Here is an 18414-nt window from a genome sequence, read left to right on the forward strand (position 1 = left end):
TTGTGTTCCAGTTATTAAATATGCTCAACGGGTAATCAAATCTTAACTACGCAACATCCAGGATCTTTACAATCAACAATGTTTAAGGAAGGCCAAACAAATAATATCCACACCACGCCGGATCCACACCACCCCAGCTACACACACTTCACTCTAATACCATCTCCCCGTAGATTCAGGTGCATGTGTGCCCACAACAACAGCTGACTTAGGGACAACTTCTTTCCTCAAACCATCAGACTGTTGAACTCCAAACCGCCATAGAAATAAAACCACTACTCCTTCACTAATTATCTCTGGCTTTTTTTTCTCCAACCTGCCTTTTTTAAACGCAGATGCTTGTGTGGGGGGACTGGTTTTGAATAATATTTATGAGTAGTCCATTCATTGGTTGCCTGGGCCATTGCTTATTTAAAAAAGTCAGTCGTGGCGCTATGTTACCAGCAGAGAGCGCTTGCGTGCCAAAGTCCTCCTGTGTGCGCTCGCACAGCCTGACTCCATTGTTGAAATAGGTGATGTTTGATAATCACAAAATAATTTCCCACTTGTAAAGTAATATTTTAATTTATTTGTGGATGACTTAAAAAATATTTGTTATAAGTGGTTTTTATAGTGTTCAATGGGTCATATATTTATTCCTCAGCTCAGAGAAAACACGCTTTGCGTTTCGTGGTTGACGGGATTCAGCTCTAGACTTGCCGTAGTCATTTTAACAATGGCGGCCACCACAGATGTCCACGTAAGAGTTTGTGAGCAAGAAATAATCAAATATGATCTGGAAATTAAAGCGCTTATTCAGGTAAGACAAAGCAGTGGGTTGTTATGTATAAACTTAAATCCGAAATTTGGCACAGAAGACAGGAGTTTAGGAGACGTAGGGGTTTGTCAAAGCCGGGTTGTCTGACTACAAGACTGTCAGTCGTTTTGTAAAACGTCTAGTTTTAAAGCCTAAATGCACTATTTAGTAACCCCATACAAGTATGTTTTCACATATTAATGCTTGTTTATTCATGCCTTTTGTTAAACCTGTAATCTTTGTAATCTGCTTTCACTGCAGACTGTGACGTAGCTAATGTCTTTGCCTTGTTGACAACTGCAGTGGTTGAATATGCAATGCAATGCAATGCATGGGTGTTGTGTTGATGTGGCTAAATCAAGCATGAAATTGAGTTGAAACACTGGATGACTGTCAACAAAATCAGTCAATATTGTTTGTATCAACCCCTACATTACACAACTGGAGCTAATCTTCCCAAAGGCATTTAGTATTGTGGATTGTGCATTGGAGGGAAAAAAAACCTCAGTTATTCTCTCTGAGCAGGATGTTGCGGAATGCATTGGACCCCAGAGTACCCTAACCGAGCTGAACGGCCAAGTCAAAGAGAAATTCAACCATCTCCGACAGAGGATACAGGTCGGGTGGTGTTATTGTTTATGTTGTCCTCTTGCACTGACCGCATGCAGAATATAATTTTTGCTCACTGTGGTGCTATGCACCAAAGGAAGGGAATAGCCAGCCTAATCTGATTATGTTTCCCTGAAGGACCTGGAACAAATGGGCAAAGAACAGGACCGAGATTCAGACCGGCAGGCCATGCTGAGCCAAGTGGAAGGCCATCGCAAACAGATGTTCAGGTGAGGTTTTATTGTGACTGGATATGGAGGTGTGAGTCCGTAAGTACACCCTTGTTACTTTGGTTGCCTAAATTAGTGTTTCTCAACCTTTTTTTTAGGCGAGGCACCCTTTCAATTCATGAAAAATTTCAAGGCACCCCAAACCAACAAGCCGTAACATGGCATTGCATCCGATAGCACCCAAGCTTAGAAAAGTAACACATTTGGAAACGTCACTCGACCTACGTTCGAAGTTGCAGCTGACTGGGGCGACCTATATTTACTTTATTGTGCGTAAATGGCAGATGAAAGATTCCACTGACTAGCATTAACCTATCAATTTAGACAAATGTGTATTATATAACATAATTTATTTATCAGCCACGTTTCCGCGGCACCCCTGAGGGGGGCCCGAGGCACCCCTGTTGAGAAACACTGGCCTAAATTATACTCTGAAATATACACATTCATATTCAGATACTCTTGCTTGTGCGTGTGTGCGTACGTGTTTGTATTGATAATTGGTCATCGGTTCACTACTGTCAAACCTGTTCTTGTTACATGTTGCTATACGGTAATAATTCTCTTCTTTTCTTTTCTTTAGTTGTAGTTGCACTGAAGTTCTCAGTGTGCTACGACGTCTGCTTTTGCAATACAATATTGTAGCATACTGTAATTGCTATGACGGCTGCTTTTGTGGTATGGTATTGTAACATACTGTATTTCTGTATTTTGAAGCAATCAGACGGCCTGGAGGAAAGCTAACCTGAACAGTAAGATGTCCATCGACAGCCTGGAGAAGGAAGAGCTGCTGCACGGAGGAGATGCGTCCCTCAGGCAGAGGTGAGTTTAATAGAGTTGAGTTTGGTGGTAGAACGTAGTAAACATTAATTTGTAAACCTCGTTAGTAAAACTCTCTCCCGATTATACTGTAAGTTAAGTGCTATACCTGACTTGGTTGATTATCTATTGTAATGTTTCTCAACTGGGACTCTTCAGCCCCCCAGGGGGTTTGAGGGAGGCCTAGGTGGGGCTTTGAGAAGGATTCAGCTGAAGGGGGGGTACTTGCTGCTGCTGCTCAGTTGCTGTTAGGGGGCATTATCCTATGTTATTTTTTGATACTAAGAGGGGTGTTGGCGGGGGCATTTGTCCAAAAACAGTTGAGAACCACTGGTGTAACGGGTGCCATCTAGTGGAGTGCGGCGGTAGAACGTTAGTAAACCTCCCTCCTGAACATCGCCTCATACAGATGCACTTGTGACGGTAGGGACACATAGACGCGAATTTGGCCAAGCGAAGCGAACTTCGCCATTTATTCTTCTGAGAGAGGCGAAGGCAAGCGAAAGCAAGCGAGAAGGAGCGAAGCGAAGCGAAATTATTAAACCAAGTTTAATATTATGCAAATGAGGAGCGAATTCGCCTGCGGCGGCCCAATCAAGTCAACAATACAACTGTTCCATTCCATTTGATTCGCCGCGACGACCTGATGACGGTTGAGCTGTCTGAATTCCGCCTCTTCGCTTCTCTTCGCCTCGCTCGTTTCGCCTCCTATGTGTCCCTACCGTAAGCTATCGGCCTAAACTGAACTCAGTGGTTTTGCACCTGTTCTCCCATGCTGGAGGGCTGTTCCGGGTTCAAGGCCTAGGTGGTGGTTGACTGCACAGGATGACCTCGGGGTTACATTGCCTCAAATGGAGCAGGGGCTGTTGGATACGGTACACTGCGAAGGCGGTGAAGGGATGAATCTGGTTTGGTTCGTGATCTATTGTAGTGTTTCTCAATGGGGGTTCTACAACCCCCGAGGGGGTGTTAGCGAGCCCTAGGGAGGCGGTAGGAAGGATTCAGCTGAGAAGGGTATAGCTCAGTTGCCATTAGTCTATTTTTATTCATTTTTAGTATTAAGAGGAGCGTTAGGAGGCTTATGATGAGGAAAAGATTTGTTAGAGAAAGATGGAGAACCACTGATCTATTTTGTGCGATTTCCTCCAAATGTCTCACGCTGCAGTGTGATCAGTCTGATTTGATTGTTTGGGATACAATGGTGGGGGTGGCGTCCATGCCAATGTGAAGCATAAATGCAATTTTGTTGTGTGCAGTGTGTTCACTTGTGTGCTGTGTGGTGTGTCACAATGACAATGGGAGTTGCAGTTTCCCAATGCAGTTTCCCAATGGGATTTCCTTCACTTTCTTTTTCTCAGCGTTTTGCTCGGTGCGTAATTCCAAAAACATTGCGGCGAAAAGGGAGAAAGGAGTCGCACACAAGAGCTGAATGCAAAATGAAAACAAACTGTATTAATCAAAGCCGAAAGAAGTAAATAAAACCCCTGTCTGTCGAACTCGGTTTTATTTACTGTTTTCGTCTTTGTTTAATACAATTTAGATGTTGCGTTCGGCTCTTGCGTGCCACTCCTTTCTCCCTTTTCCTCTTACAGGGATGAGCATTAGCAGTAGCCCAGGGCTCTCATCATATTATTTTTTTAGAGAAAGTGCGCTCAACTCTCAACTGTTTCTTACTGTCATGCCCGGCTCTGCCGGTTAGTGTTTGGGGCACTTTGGTCCTCCGACCCGCAGGTGGAGCTGGTCTGTCAAGATCAACATCTCAGAGGGCTGCTGATTGGGCGGCCTATTAAAGGCCTCCCATCAGCATTCTCTCTCTCTCTCTCTCTCTCTCGTCCCACAGGCACATTCGTTTGGTGACCGTATGGTCACGTCAACGACGGCCGGGATTTGCACCACACTTGCACCCTTTTGGACAACACTCATTTACTGATACACTCTTTGGTTAATTCACATTACTGATGACTGATACACTTTGTAAATAAAGAAACTTTTGGTTAAAATGTACAAATCGGTGTGGTCTCCCTTAATGTTACAGCCACTAACGAGCCAGTGGTTGTGACATATGGGGGCTCGTCCGGGATCGTCCTTAAAAACAGAGACCCGTGTTAACTGGGTCTCTGAAGCACCATAAAAAAAAATAGAAACCAAAAAGCTACAGTAGCCATAGGCCTAGTCTAGTCCACTGGCGCACCTCCCCTCCACCCCAGACCAACCAAACCCAAACCCTCACCACCCTCCTTCCCCTCTGCTCTTCTCTGCACCCAGCAAATCCTGGTACCCGGACAGCAAACTTTAAGGGAAACAGAAAAAAAGAAAACAGAAAAAAAGGTTAGGAGCGAGTGAAGGTCATTAGGCCCCCTGGTCCAGAGCCCGAGATAGCGCATCAGCCATAACATTTTCCACCCCCCGGATGTGGCGAATGAGTAGGTGGAATGGCTGCAAAAACAGTGCCCAGCGTAGCAGCCGCTGGTTGGTGGACCCCTTCAAGGATTGAAGAAAAGTGAGAGGGTTGTGGTCCGAATAGACCACAATAGGATGAAGACCCCCTCCCACATAGACTTCAAAATGTTGCAGCGCCCAGATTAACGCCAAGGCCTCCTTTTCAATAACAGAATAATTGAATTGGTGCTTGTTAAACTTTTTTGAAAAATAGCAAACCGGCCTGGCTACATCACCCTCATCAGCCTGCAGGAGGACCGCACCTGCTCCCACCTGGCTTGCATCCACCTGCAGCTGGAATGGCTGATCTAGTTTGGGTGCAGCCAGGACCGGAGCCGATGTTAACAAGAGCTTTGCGTTCTGGAAAGCCTGCTGACACTCCTCCGACCAAATGAATTTGGCGCCACCCTTCAACAAATTGGTCAGAGGAGATACAACAGTCGAAAAATTGCAGCAGAAATTACGGTAGTACCCGATCATACCCAAAAAGCGCATTAGTTCTTTCTTCGTCGCCGGCGCAGGGAAACTATCAATAGCTGCCACCTTTGCGTTAACGGGCCGCACCATCCCCTGGCCGACTACTTTACCCAAATAGACGACTGTGGCACGCGCAAACTCGCATTTCGCTAAATTTACTGTGAGGTTTGCTGCCACCAACCTCTGGAAAAGTGCTCGAATGCGAGCCAGATGTTCGTCCCAACTGTCCGAATGACAAACGGCGTCGTCCAAATAAACCGCGCACCCCTGCAGCCCCCCAACGACCCTATTCATGAGCCGTTGGAAGGTTGCAGGAGCATTCCGCAAGCCGAAGCTCATTCGAGTATACGAATACAACCCGGAAGAGGTAATGAACGCAGATATCTCCTGCGCTCTCTGCGTCAACGGCACTTGATAGTACCCCTTAAGTAAATCAAATTTGCTAACGTAACGAGCACTCCCAACCTGATCCACACAGTCCTCGATACGTGGCAATGGAAAAGAATCTGGTCTTGTCACAGCATTTACCTTCCTATAATCCGTGCAGAATCTATACGTGTTGTCTGACTTTTTAACCAGTAGACATGGCGATGCCCAACTGGAGTAAGATGGCTTGGCGAGACCATGATCAAGCAGATACTGTACACTGTCCTCCATACTCTTCTGCTTATCGGGAGCCACTCGATAGAATCTTTGTCGTATTGGGCGGGCACCCTGTGTGTCAATGTCATGCTCAATTAGTGTGGTACAGGTTGGAGTGTCGGAAAACAAAGGCAAAAACTCAAAAATTAAATCTGACAACTGTTGACGCTGTACCCCACTTAAATGACCCAGGAGACTATCTAGCTCCTTTAACTGCTGAGTATTATCCAAGCGCCCATGTAATACTGAATCGTCAGGTGCGCGCACTTCATCCGAAGCTGCCACCTCCGGCCAATTGAGCGGCTCGCCAACCCCAACGACTAGACCCACCGGACTCGCAGCAATCCCACCCGCCTTTTCGGAACCTGCAGAATGGTAAGGCTTGAGTAAATTCACATGACACAGTTGCTGTGATCGTTTACGATCAGGAGTTGACAGTAGATAATTGAGATCTGACACTTGGCTCATAACAGTAAATGGACCAGAGTATTTTGCTGTAAATGGTGACCCCGGAATGGGCAGCAACGCTAAAACTTGATCACCCGGATTGAAAACTCTGATCTTTGCTTTACGGTCATAACGCAGCTTCATTTTCACCTGAGCTTTAGTCAAATGCTCTGTCGCCTCTTTCCATGCAAGCAACAGCCTACGGCGAAAACCATCTACGTACTCAGTGAAACTGGCGGGAGTGTTCTGCAGATCCAGATTGGCATTTAAAACAGACAGTGAGGTCCGGACTTTGTGACCAAAGACCAGGGGCCTCATTTATAAAGGGTGCGTACGCACAAAAGACTGCGCACGCCAAGTTCACCGCAAGGTTTGGTATTTATAGAAAAAGAACTTGGCGGTAAACATGCGCAGCTCCACGCAAAGTTTTACCCATGCGTACGCCCTAAACAAAAGACCAAACGCGGAAAGCGCGACCTCGGGAGGTAGCTGGAAGAACGACCCGAAATTGGTAAGGGGAAAAAACGGAGGTCACATGTCACGATAGCCACTTTAACATTAATCCATTTCGCAACGAAAAACGTGATTGTTATTTGTTTGGTAATGGTGGAAAATAAATAGTAGGCCTACCTGGCCTATCCATAGTCACATGCATGTTTTGTAAGGAAGTAAGCGACGCTTCGAATTTTATATTTAGGGTACATTACATTTGGAAATACCCTAATCACTCACAGACCTTTCCAGTATATCTGTAGGCTATAATCGTGTGTGCGTTCCGACTCTGCAAGGAATTACGCCAACATTCAAGCCAGTTGCAGAATCATCTGCTCGAGTCCCACGTGCAGCTGCAGGCCTACTAATAGAAAGATAATGGTTTATTTTCTCAGCCATTCGGCATACAGACAAGCATACAGCCAAGTGCCATACTGAGGACAGCTTCGTTTCTGTTGTTGCATGTCATTTCTTTTTCATGCGGTTCGTCAGCAAATGAGCAGAGGTGTGCATTTCTAAGACTGCTGGCTTTATAGACTGATAATGCACGTTTATAATACACACATTAAATAAATACAGACTAGAAAATGCCCATAGATGTCATGCTGTCGGTGGATGTGTCGATCGACAGTTGGGGCGTCGCTTTGAACTGAAAGCAGACAGCTGCGCGCAGTGACCAACGGTAAACCCGGTGCATATGAGGTGCCATGAGACGGCGAATAGATTTTCTACCAGTGAATTTCACATGGGGACATGCCATGTGAGATGTTCCCTTGACGCAGCTATTTTTCCCCTTGTTCACAACTCAATTAGTACTAGAACTACATGTCCATGACTTGGCAGGTTCATGTCCATGCCATGATCCTTATTTTATTTATTTTTTATTTCTGGTATAGCGTGACTTTTGCGAATATAACCGTCCACATGCTGCAATTCGAGGGATTTTGTTGTTTGTACACTTCCCAAACTTAACTGCTCCACATTGCCCAACGTTAGGCCTATCTAATAAAACGGTTTGCTCCACATGTGGTAAGTAAATAGGCTATCTCGTCTGCTTTCCGCACGCCGTCCACAGATATAAATATTCATTTTGGGCGTTTCACTGAATATTCATAGATAATTATGGGTGTGTCCACAGGTGCGCACATATGCCGCAACTTCAGAGTCAGTTGGGATTTATAAAGGGAAATCGACGTGGAACGTGCGTGCGCCATGCTTTATAAATCTGAATATTTTAATGCGCACGCACATCCTGAGTTTCGTGCGTGCGCCATCTTTTGGCGCATTTCTTCCGCAAAGTTTTATAAATGAGGCCCCAGGTCATTAGGACTAAAGCCAGTGCTTTCCTGCACTACACCACGCGCAGACAGCAAGAGCCATGGCAACGCCTCCTCCCAATCCCTCCGCATCTCAACACAGTAAGCGCGCAAGAGCGACTTCAACGTGGCATGCCAGCGCTCCAATGCCCCCTGACTCTGTGCGTGATAAGCGCTGCTCAAATTGTGCTTCACCTGCATCGACTTCAACGCTGCAGCAAATGTTCTGGAGGTAAAGTTAGACCCTCTGTCGCTCTGAATTACCTTTGGAATGCCAAAGACAGAAATGAATTGAGACAAACACTTCAATATTGACCTTGTGGTAATTGTTCTCAAGGCATACGCTGCAGGATAACGAGTGGCCTGGCACATAATGGTAAAGAGGTACACACAACCAGATTTCGAAGGGGGTAGTGGACCTACACAATCAATAATGAGGTGCTCAAATGGTGTGCCAACAGACGGAATGGGTTGAAGTGGTGCAGGTTTAATGGGAGTACTCTGTTTCGCAACCTGGCAAACATGACATGCTTTGACAAATCTAGATACATGGCGTTTCATCCGTGGCCAGTAAAAATGTTCCAAAAGATGTCGGTAGGTTTTCTTAACTCCAAAATGCCCAGACTCTGCTCCATGGGCTGTTTTCAAAATCAAATCACGGTATTTGTCAGGTACCATCACTTGAATCACCTGACCTGCCACTTCAGGATCAACACCTGGCAACCACGTATGCAGCAAAACGCCATTCTGAATGAAGTAACCCATCGTTGGATCAGTAGAAGCTAAGGCAAAATATTTCTCAAAGCTCTGATCATTCTTTTGTGCCTCAATTAAATCTTGACATGACAGAGGTTCAGGCAGCTCAGGAACAAAAATAGGCACAGATTTGGATACATCCGACGATTGCGCCTGCGCGCGAGACATGGCCCTAGTCACAGCGCAAGCAGTAAACACTTCTGGGAATTCTTGACAACACGCGTCTGGCTCCTCTACAGATAGCGGTACAGGTGTGACAACTGGAGGCGGAGAAACAAAACACCCACCCAAATTGTTCCCCAGGATTACATGGATATCCTGCATAGGCAGAGACGGTCTCACAGCAATAGTCACCTCCCCATTCACAAACCCTGAATTCAAGTGAATTTTGTGCAACGGTACAGAAAATGACTGCATGCCTATTCCTCTAATCAAAACACACTTCCCAGTGTCAGATGCTGTGGAAAATGGCAAAACTGCTCCAGAAATGAAACTCTCAGATGCCCCAGTGTCTCTTAAGATTTTAACTGGAACTTTTTGTGTCTCTCCAACCAATGACACCCAGCCATCACTAATGAATGGAGCGAAATCAGATGCAGCTGACTCTACTGATTTCGTCTGCTCGTCTGACACAGATGCGCAATCTTCAATCAATTGCTCACAATCCACTTCCGAACGAGGTAACGGGGTTAGATCAGAGACGCCGAAATCAACTGGATGCACAACAGAAACACACCCAGCTGCCTTGGCATTAGATTTACGGCCTTTCAACAGCGGGCAGTCCTTTTTCCAATGCCCCTCCTGCAAACAGTAATGACATTTATCCGTCGGGTTTGGACGAGATTTGCTACTTCCATTATCAAATTTAGGAACATTACTGGAATTGCCATAATTGGTACGATTTGAACTACGACCATAACGAGGAGGAGAACGCTGTGGAGGAGAACGAGCAGGATCATAACGTTGGTGGCTATTAGGCCTATACCGTGGAGGACTGCTGTAAGGCATACGTTTATGCGTTAACACAAAAGTATCAGCAAGCGAGGCCGCTTCCTCCACTGACTTTGCCTTTTGCTCATTAATGTAGGTAGCAATTCGATCTGGTACAATGTTCTTAAACTGCTCCAAAATCAACAAATCACGCAAGTCTTCGTAAGTTGAGACAGACTCAGAAGTAAGCCACCGGTTAAAATAAGTACTCAACTCTCTTGCCACTTCAGCATGAGTCTGATTATCACGTTTACGCCAGTTTCTGAAACGTTGTCTGTAAGCTTCTGGATTCAGTTCATAACATTTCAAGACCGCTTTTTTCACCTCAGCATACTTGTGCCTATCAACAGATGTTAATGCCAAGTATGCCTCCCGTGCGCGTCCTACTAGTACAGTTTGCAAAAGCACCGTTCTATCCTCTTCACTCCACTTTTTGTCAGAGGCCATCTGTTCAAACAGTGAGAAAAACACGTCTGGGTCACGTTCGTCAAACTTTGGAACATACTTTACCATGCTATCCATACTAGACCCGGACAGATTTCCACTAATCTTACCTTCTGACATTAGTTTCAAACGATCCTGTTCAATTTTAATTTTCTCAAGCTGCACTGTAAGGTCCATTTCACCTTTTTTCAAATCCATTTCTTTTTCAAATTTAAGTTTCTCCATATCTGCTTGCTGTTGCAACTCTCGTTCTAATTTGATTTTTTCCACATCTGCTCGCTGTTGCAATTCCCGTTCCAATTTGATTTTTTCCACATCTGCTCGCTGTTGCAATTCTCGTTCCAATTTAATTTTATCCAAATCTGCTTGCTGTTGCAATTTACGCTTTTCCAGTTCAAACAGCCGCTCTTTTTCCCTATCCTCCAATTCTAGTTCCTTCAGCTGTCTCTGCTGCTCAAAAGTCAGTCCACCCATTTTTTCTGACTGCTCTGGCATACCTTTCACACGAGAGTCACCACCTTTTCCTGAAGGCAAAATATCCTGCTCACACAAAAACTCGTGAATGGAGTCACGCAAGGCTCCCTTCTTACCAGTTTTAATGGCTGATGACAACTCCATGCCATACTTTTCTGCCAATTGCAACAATTGTTCCTTATTAAGGGCATACAACAATTTTTCAGATGGTGCTTCCACAAAAGCCTCCATCCTGCTCAATCCAGGCAGTCAGTACCAACCCGGCTACTGTACCAAACCAAAACTTAGACTACTGCAATAACACAGTCAAATCAAAACCAGCTCTACTTAAGCTAGGCTCTCTCTCTCCCCAACCAATCCAACCAGGTCTCTAAAACATTACAGTTATGTTAACACAGCAAACTAACCTCGGAGCATCCCCCTAAACATTTTCCCCCCACTAGACTAATCTATTTTCACACAGAGCCCGAGGACGAGGATCATTTACTCACCAATACCTGTGGAGACGTACCATCCCGACAAAGCCGATTCAGCCGTTTCTCCAAGGCGGTGCCCTCGCCCAGGCTCTGTGACAGCAGGAACCTAGAACCCGTACTAGATGGGGATAAAGGCAGCAGCTCCTCAGAGGTTGAATGCAATGCTACAAACTGCAATGAAACTAAACCAAGATGGCTGGAACAAACAATTCAGTCTTACCTACACTTGCACGGTCAACCAAAACCCAAAAGCACAAATCAGTATAGGCCCCCCCAATTAACTAACTGATAACAGGCCCCAACTGACTATCAGCAGTTCACAATTAGTAACTCAGCTCTACTCACCTTCCTACGCTCCAAAAGCCAGTAGAAGGAATACTTGTAGCCAAATACTCAATACAAAGAGCTCTACGCACCTTCTACGCTGCCATAGCCAGTAGTAGGAATTACCATAGCCTAAAGTTACTACCAAAGATCGGATGAGCCCCCATATGTCACAACCACTGGCTCGTTAGTGGCTGTAACATTAAGGGAGACCACACCGATTTGTACATTTTAACCAAAAGTTTCTTTATTTACAAAGTGTATCAGTCATCAGTAATGTGAATTAACCAAAGAGTGTATCAGTAAATGAGTGTTGTCCAAAAGGGTGCAAGTGTGGTGCAAATCCCGGCCGTCGTTGACGTGACCATACGGTCACCAAACGAATGTGCCTGTGGGACGAGAGAGAGAGAGAGAGAACATGCTGATGGGAGGCCTTTAATAGGCCGCCCAATCAGCAGCCCTCTGAGATGTTGATCTTGACAGACCAGCTCCACCTGCGGGTCGGAGGACCAAAGTGCCCCAAACACTAACCGGCAGAGCCGGGCATGACACTTACAAGGTCTTCGGGTGCGAGCAAACCGCAAAGTTCATGTTTAGTAAAAAAAGCCATACTCCCGGATGAAATTCTTGCAGTTTTAATCTTACTGGGTTAGCATGGCAGACAGACAGACTTTTCGGAACGTCTGTCTGTCTGCCATGCTAACCGAGTAAGATTAAAACTGCAGGAATTTCATCCGGGTGTGTGGCTTTTTTACTTAGCACTCTTATCATATTAACAAATGACAAGTGTGGCAAAAGTACAGGCCTTGAGAACAGTTGTCGATGCGATGTGTGTATGGGTTTGCGCTTGCTCTTCACATGACGCCCACCCCACCTAATCTCTGTGGAGAAAACAATAACGTGTTCTCCGCTGTCAGCCTAGCCCCAACCTTTGGGGGGACTTCTCCCCTTTCAACATACCGTTAGCAAATCAGGAAATTACTTTTTCAATGTGCTTTTGCAAGATTTTGAATTCAACTTCTGTCATCATCAATGACGTCTTGTGACATCACAAGGTCACAAACACAGGTGTGGAGGAGGGGAGTCAGGATATTGGAAAGAAATGTGTGTGTGTGTGTGTGTGTGTGTGTGTGTGTGTGTGTGTGTGTGTGTGTGTGTGTGTGTGTGTGTGTGTGTGTGTGTGTGTGTGTGTGTGAGACAGGAAGATGACGAAGGAGGGCCTGGCGCAGACGTCCAGTGACATCACAGAGAGCCTGATGAGCATCAGCCGCATGATGGCCTCACAAGTGCAGCAGAGCGAGGAGACCATAAACACCCTGGGTAACACACACACACACACACACACACACACACAGACAATAAACACCCTGGGTAACACACACACACACACACACACAGACAATAAACACCCTGGGTACCACACACACACACGCACACACTGGCATACACACAGACAATAAACACCCTGGGTACCACACACACACACACACACACACACACACACACACACACACACACACACACACACACACACACACACACACACACACAGACCATGACCACACTGGGTACCACACACACACACACACACACACAGACCATGACCACACTGGTTACCACACACACACGCACACACACACACACAGACCATGACCACCCTGGGTACCACACACACACACACACACACACACTGGTTTAGCACATCAATGGCATGATGGTCCAGCAAGTACTGCTGAATGGAGAGACCATGACCACACAGTCTTAATAACTAACACACACATGCATGCACGCACACACTGAGTTTGTTCCACACAGACACATGCACACACACACACACACACACAACACACACACACACACACACACACACACACACATGCACACACACACACACACACACAACACGGACACGCATACGCATGCACAGGCACATACACCGCTCGCACACACACACACGCACGTACACCGCACACGCACATACATTTGCGTGCGTGCAGTGTATGTGCCTGTGCATGCGTATGCGTGTCCGTGTCCGTGTTGTGTGTGTGTGTTTGTGTGTGTCTGTGTGGTAAGAACTCAGTGTGTGCGGGCGTGCGTGTGTATTAGTTATTAACACATGCACAGACCCACAAAATGTGTAAGCAAGCAAGCACATGTAGTCATACTCAGGCCACATGCATACAGTACATATTCTTTCTTTTGCCCGTTTCTATGTGACACACACACATGCACGCTTAAATGCTAGCAAACATTAGTTTCAGGTACATACCATTGCCTTGTGTACACACACTTGTACCTGTTCTTCTCTTTTGCTCTCAACCAATGCTCACACACCCAAGTCAGGCTTTGATCCTGACGTTGCCCATGTAGGAATCAGACTGATGCCGAAAGAATGTACACACACCATATCATTTTTCATGGAGATTGTTAAGTCTCTTGACTAATGTCAAACGCATTTCTGTCTATTTTTAAAATGCAAGATGTAGCTCTGCAAAGTGCTAACGGCCTATAAACGGCCCAAAGATTTATCATTCTCTTCCAAACAGGTTTCTATGAACTGGAATTTGACATCAACAGCTAGAGAAACCTTATCTAAAATCTACTACAGCTAGAGGGGATTCCATTTGCATACACCATACCTGTTTCGTCAATGTTTATATTAGTTTGTAATAGTAATATTAATATTTAATAGTATTGTACACTCAGACTGAAGATGCACTTATTTTTATAGCCTCCTTGAGCACCTGCTCCTAAACAAACGGCCCTGGCTACTGTGTGTTTATTAAATGTCAACACTACAACTACCAATGATTCACACAACTTTTAAAAAAGCCAGGATCAACTCTATCCAAACAATATTCGTGACTCCATGCCAGTATATTCTCCGCCTGTGCTAAAAAATAGAATACGAAACAAAGTGAAGAAAAACGCTTCCCTGGATACAAGTAAATCATTTAAAATTGTATATCATATAACATCAGTAAGGAAATTTCAAGCATAGAGCAAGTAAACACTGATATATTAACAGATGCGCATGGTGGGTAGAATGGAGATGGACTGTTTTCACTTCCCCCTCTCTTCTCCAGGCCGGTGCAGTAGGGCAGTGAGTTCCAAGCCATATATTTTAAACAAACAAAAAAAATGACACTTTTTAATAGCCGACATTTTTAATCATAATTTTAACCATCATTTGAAATCCCAAATTAAATGTTTTAGATGCTTTCATTTCTTGCCCATCCTGCCGCTTTAGCCCCCTCCTCTAGTGCTGGGGTAATACATTGTAACATTTTGTACAACAACAACAATTTAGGGACAAAAAAATTCCATCCAAAGATTTCATTTCAAAACCATATATTTTAAACTAGAAAAAAAACATTGCAATTCGAAATAGTAACTGAATGACAATCGCTTTCACTCCTCCCTGCTCCTCCTCTTCCTCCTCCTCCTCCTCCCTCCTCTCCATAGCCACCTCCTCCAGGACGGTTCTGGAGACCAACGAGGAGTTCAAGGCCATGACGGGCACCATCCAACTGGGCCGCAAGCTCATCACCAAGTACAACCGGCGCGAGCTGACCGACAAACTGCTCATCTTCCTGGCCCTGGCCCTCTTCCTAGCCACCGTCCTCTACATCCTTAAGAAGAGGCTCTTCCCCTTCCTATGAGACGCACACACACACACACACACACACACACACACACACACACACACACACACACACACACACACACACACACACACACACACACACACACACACACACAGTCCGTACTCTACATCCTTAAGAAGAGGCTCTTCCCTTTCCTTTGAGACACGCGCGCACACACACACACACACACACACACACACACACACACACACACACACACACACACACACACACACACACACACACACACACACACACACACACACACAGAGTCCGTGCTCTACATCATCAAGAAGAGGCTCTTCCCCCTCCTATGAGAGACTCCTCTGAGACACCTGTCATCTACAGTATAAACTCCTTCAAATATGATATACACACACACACACACACACACACACACACACACACACACACACACACACACACACACACACACACACACACACACACACACACACACACAGACAGACAGATAGACACAGACACACACACACAGACGTATACACACACATACACATACACATACACACATACGCACAAACGCACGTGCACACACACGCATACACAAACACACCGGTGCACAAATGGCGTTCTACCCATATTGAAGAAAAGGCAGTTCCTTTCCTTCTGAGATACGCGTGGAGTAGACATGTGGAGAGACTGCTGGAAAGACTCTTCACTAGTGGAAACACACACACACACGCACATATGCACGCATGCACACACACACACACACACACACACACACACACACACACACACACACACACACACACACACACACACACACACACACACACACACACACACACACACACACACACACACACACACGCATAGGACACACACGAACACGCACACACACGCATAGGATACACGTACACACACACATTGGATACACACACACACACACACACAAAATAAACACACACACAAAAGAATATACTCCTCCCATTTTCCCAGTTGTGTTGCTATAACCTCCTGAAATACATGCATACATGCACACACACACATACAGTAAATCATGTACTTATGCACACGCACATTTACATACTCTCACAAACACACACATTTATACACACACGCAGCAATACACTAAACATGCACACACGCACACCATACATGCATACAATATACAGACAAAAGGAGGCTTGGGTCCGCACACACACACACACACACACACACACACACACACACACACACACACACACACACACACACGTATAACAAATGAACAAAACCTTCTAATCTGACTGATTCTTGAAGAGCTATCATGTGGACGAACACAGAGGAGACGGACTGCACTTTATTGTCCCGGTGCTCTCTCCCCCCTCTTGCTCTGTGCTCCCCCCTCAGCTGTGAACAAGAGCGACGGAGGGAGGGAGAGAGAGAGAGAGGGAGGGAGGGAGGGAGAGAGGGAGTGAGGGAGGGAGAGGTGGAGAGAAAGGGAGACATTACAGTGACCGAGGCACATATTTCACTGACTGGCTAACTACAACAAGCCCCTGCGGAAATCCATCAAGGACTGACCTCGCGTAACTCTCCAGTTCCCTCCCTCTCGACGCATTACTGGACAGTCTTATCACTTATGTAGTCGCTTATGTAGTTACAACACCATTATGATTTACCTTTTTGCTCTTTACGCGCAAAGATCTTCTTTTTTTACTTTTCGTTTTCACATTTCGACATGTGCTGTAGTCCTCTGTACTCTTAACATTTCAGCTATTAATTATCCTTATCCTAACAAGGTGTTGTAGATGGTATAGAAGGATGGAGAAGAATATGGGATTGATTTGTCTCACACTGGGTACTGACGCGCATGTATAACGTTCATCATGTCGAACTGTTTAAATCACACTTGAGCTTTTCTTTTACTTCAGAGATGTAAAAGTTGTATCTTTTACCTGACATGTTTCGACGGTATAACTTCCAGTGACCCTCTGATGAAGACTGAAGTTATACCGTCGAAACATGTCAGGTAAAAGATAAACCGTCTTCATGTCTGAAGTAAAAGAAAAACTCACTGATACAGGTGCAGCTTTCCCCATTCATTTCAGTCAACATAAGATCAGCTTAGACAACATGTAGAGAGCAGAGAGAGTTGCCCTTCAAAGCCGAAGTGCAGTATAACATATTTTGACAAAATTGAGTTTAGACTGAAAATGGTCTTCATTACACTTCCTTTATCTCGTGATAAAATCTTATGGTCCAAATGTGTCCCGTTTTAGAGATGTTGCAATGTCAAACTAGTAGTAGCTACAATATCCAGCCCAGTGGTGTAGTCTACTTTTTCATGCTGGGTATACTGTATAATTGAGCATTTTTTGAAGTGGGTATACTGTTTGTTATATTCAAAACAATGGATCAATCAATTTTAAGAGGGTATACTGAAATCCCTGAAATTTAGAAGTGGGTATACTCCGTATACCTGCGTTCTACGTAGACTACACCACTGATCCAGCCTACTGTAATACTAAGGCTTTGTCTGAATTTTCTCTGTTTCAGTGTTGACGTAGCTACTGCACTTTCCCTTTGTAGGGCAGAGAGGGTCCGAGGCACTCTGATATAAAGGACTTTTGACTTTACTTCAGAGTGCCTCGGACCCTCTCTCTGCTTTGTTGGACACCGATGAGCACCTGAAGTTTCTTAAAATCTACTCACAGACGCAACTCTATTCCCCCCTCTCTCTACATCAATTTACAAGATTTCAGGATTTGATGAATCTATTATCATCATCTGTTCTTCACTGTAGTTTTGGGGCAACGAGCAGACACACACACACACACACACACACACACACACACACACACACACACACACACACACACACACACACACACACACACACACACACACACACACACAAACTGGGGAGAAAATCTTTTATTATCCCTGTATAATGTAAAATAATCTCTGCCTTAAATTATTTTGTCACTCTACTGGTTATCATTGTGGTATATCAGTTGTTTGCTCAGTGACTTGGAGACCAAAATATAATACATGTGTATAAAACTGAGACCTGGATTTTGTCCCATT

The 18414-nt window shown here is 45.1% G+C and overlaps 1 protein-coding gene across 1 annotated transcript; it reads left to right on the forward strand.

Moving 5' to 3' along the window:
* Positions 1 to 709: 709 nt before the first annotated feature.
* On the forward strand, positions 710 to 15410 carry bnip1a (BCL2 interacting protein 1a). The gene is made up of 6 exons (XM_063189603.1): positions 710 to 799; positions 1322 to 1414; positions 1544 to 1635; positions 2353 to 2457; positions 12933 to 13051; positions 15197 to 15410. Exons 1-6 carry the CDS (start codon positions 716 to 718, stop codon positions 15391 to 15393), a joined length of 690 nt encoding a protein of 229 aa, XP_063045673.1. The 5' UTR covers positions 710 to 715; the 3' UTR covers positions 15394 to 15410.
* The last annotated feature ends 3004 nt before the right edge of the window (positions 15411 to 18414 follow it).

Source organism: Engraulis encrasicolus, chromosome 23, assembly GCF_034702125.1.
Source record: "Engraulis encrasicolus isolate BLACKSEA-1 chromosome 23, IST_EnEncr_1.0, whole genome shotgun sequence".
Classification (NCBI taxonomy): domain Eukaryota; kingdom Metazoa; phylum Chordata; class Actinopteri; order Clupeiformes; family Engraulidae; genus Engraulis; species Engraulis encrasicolus.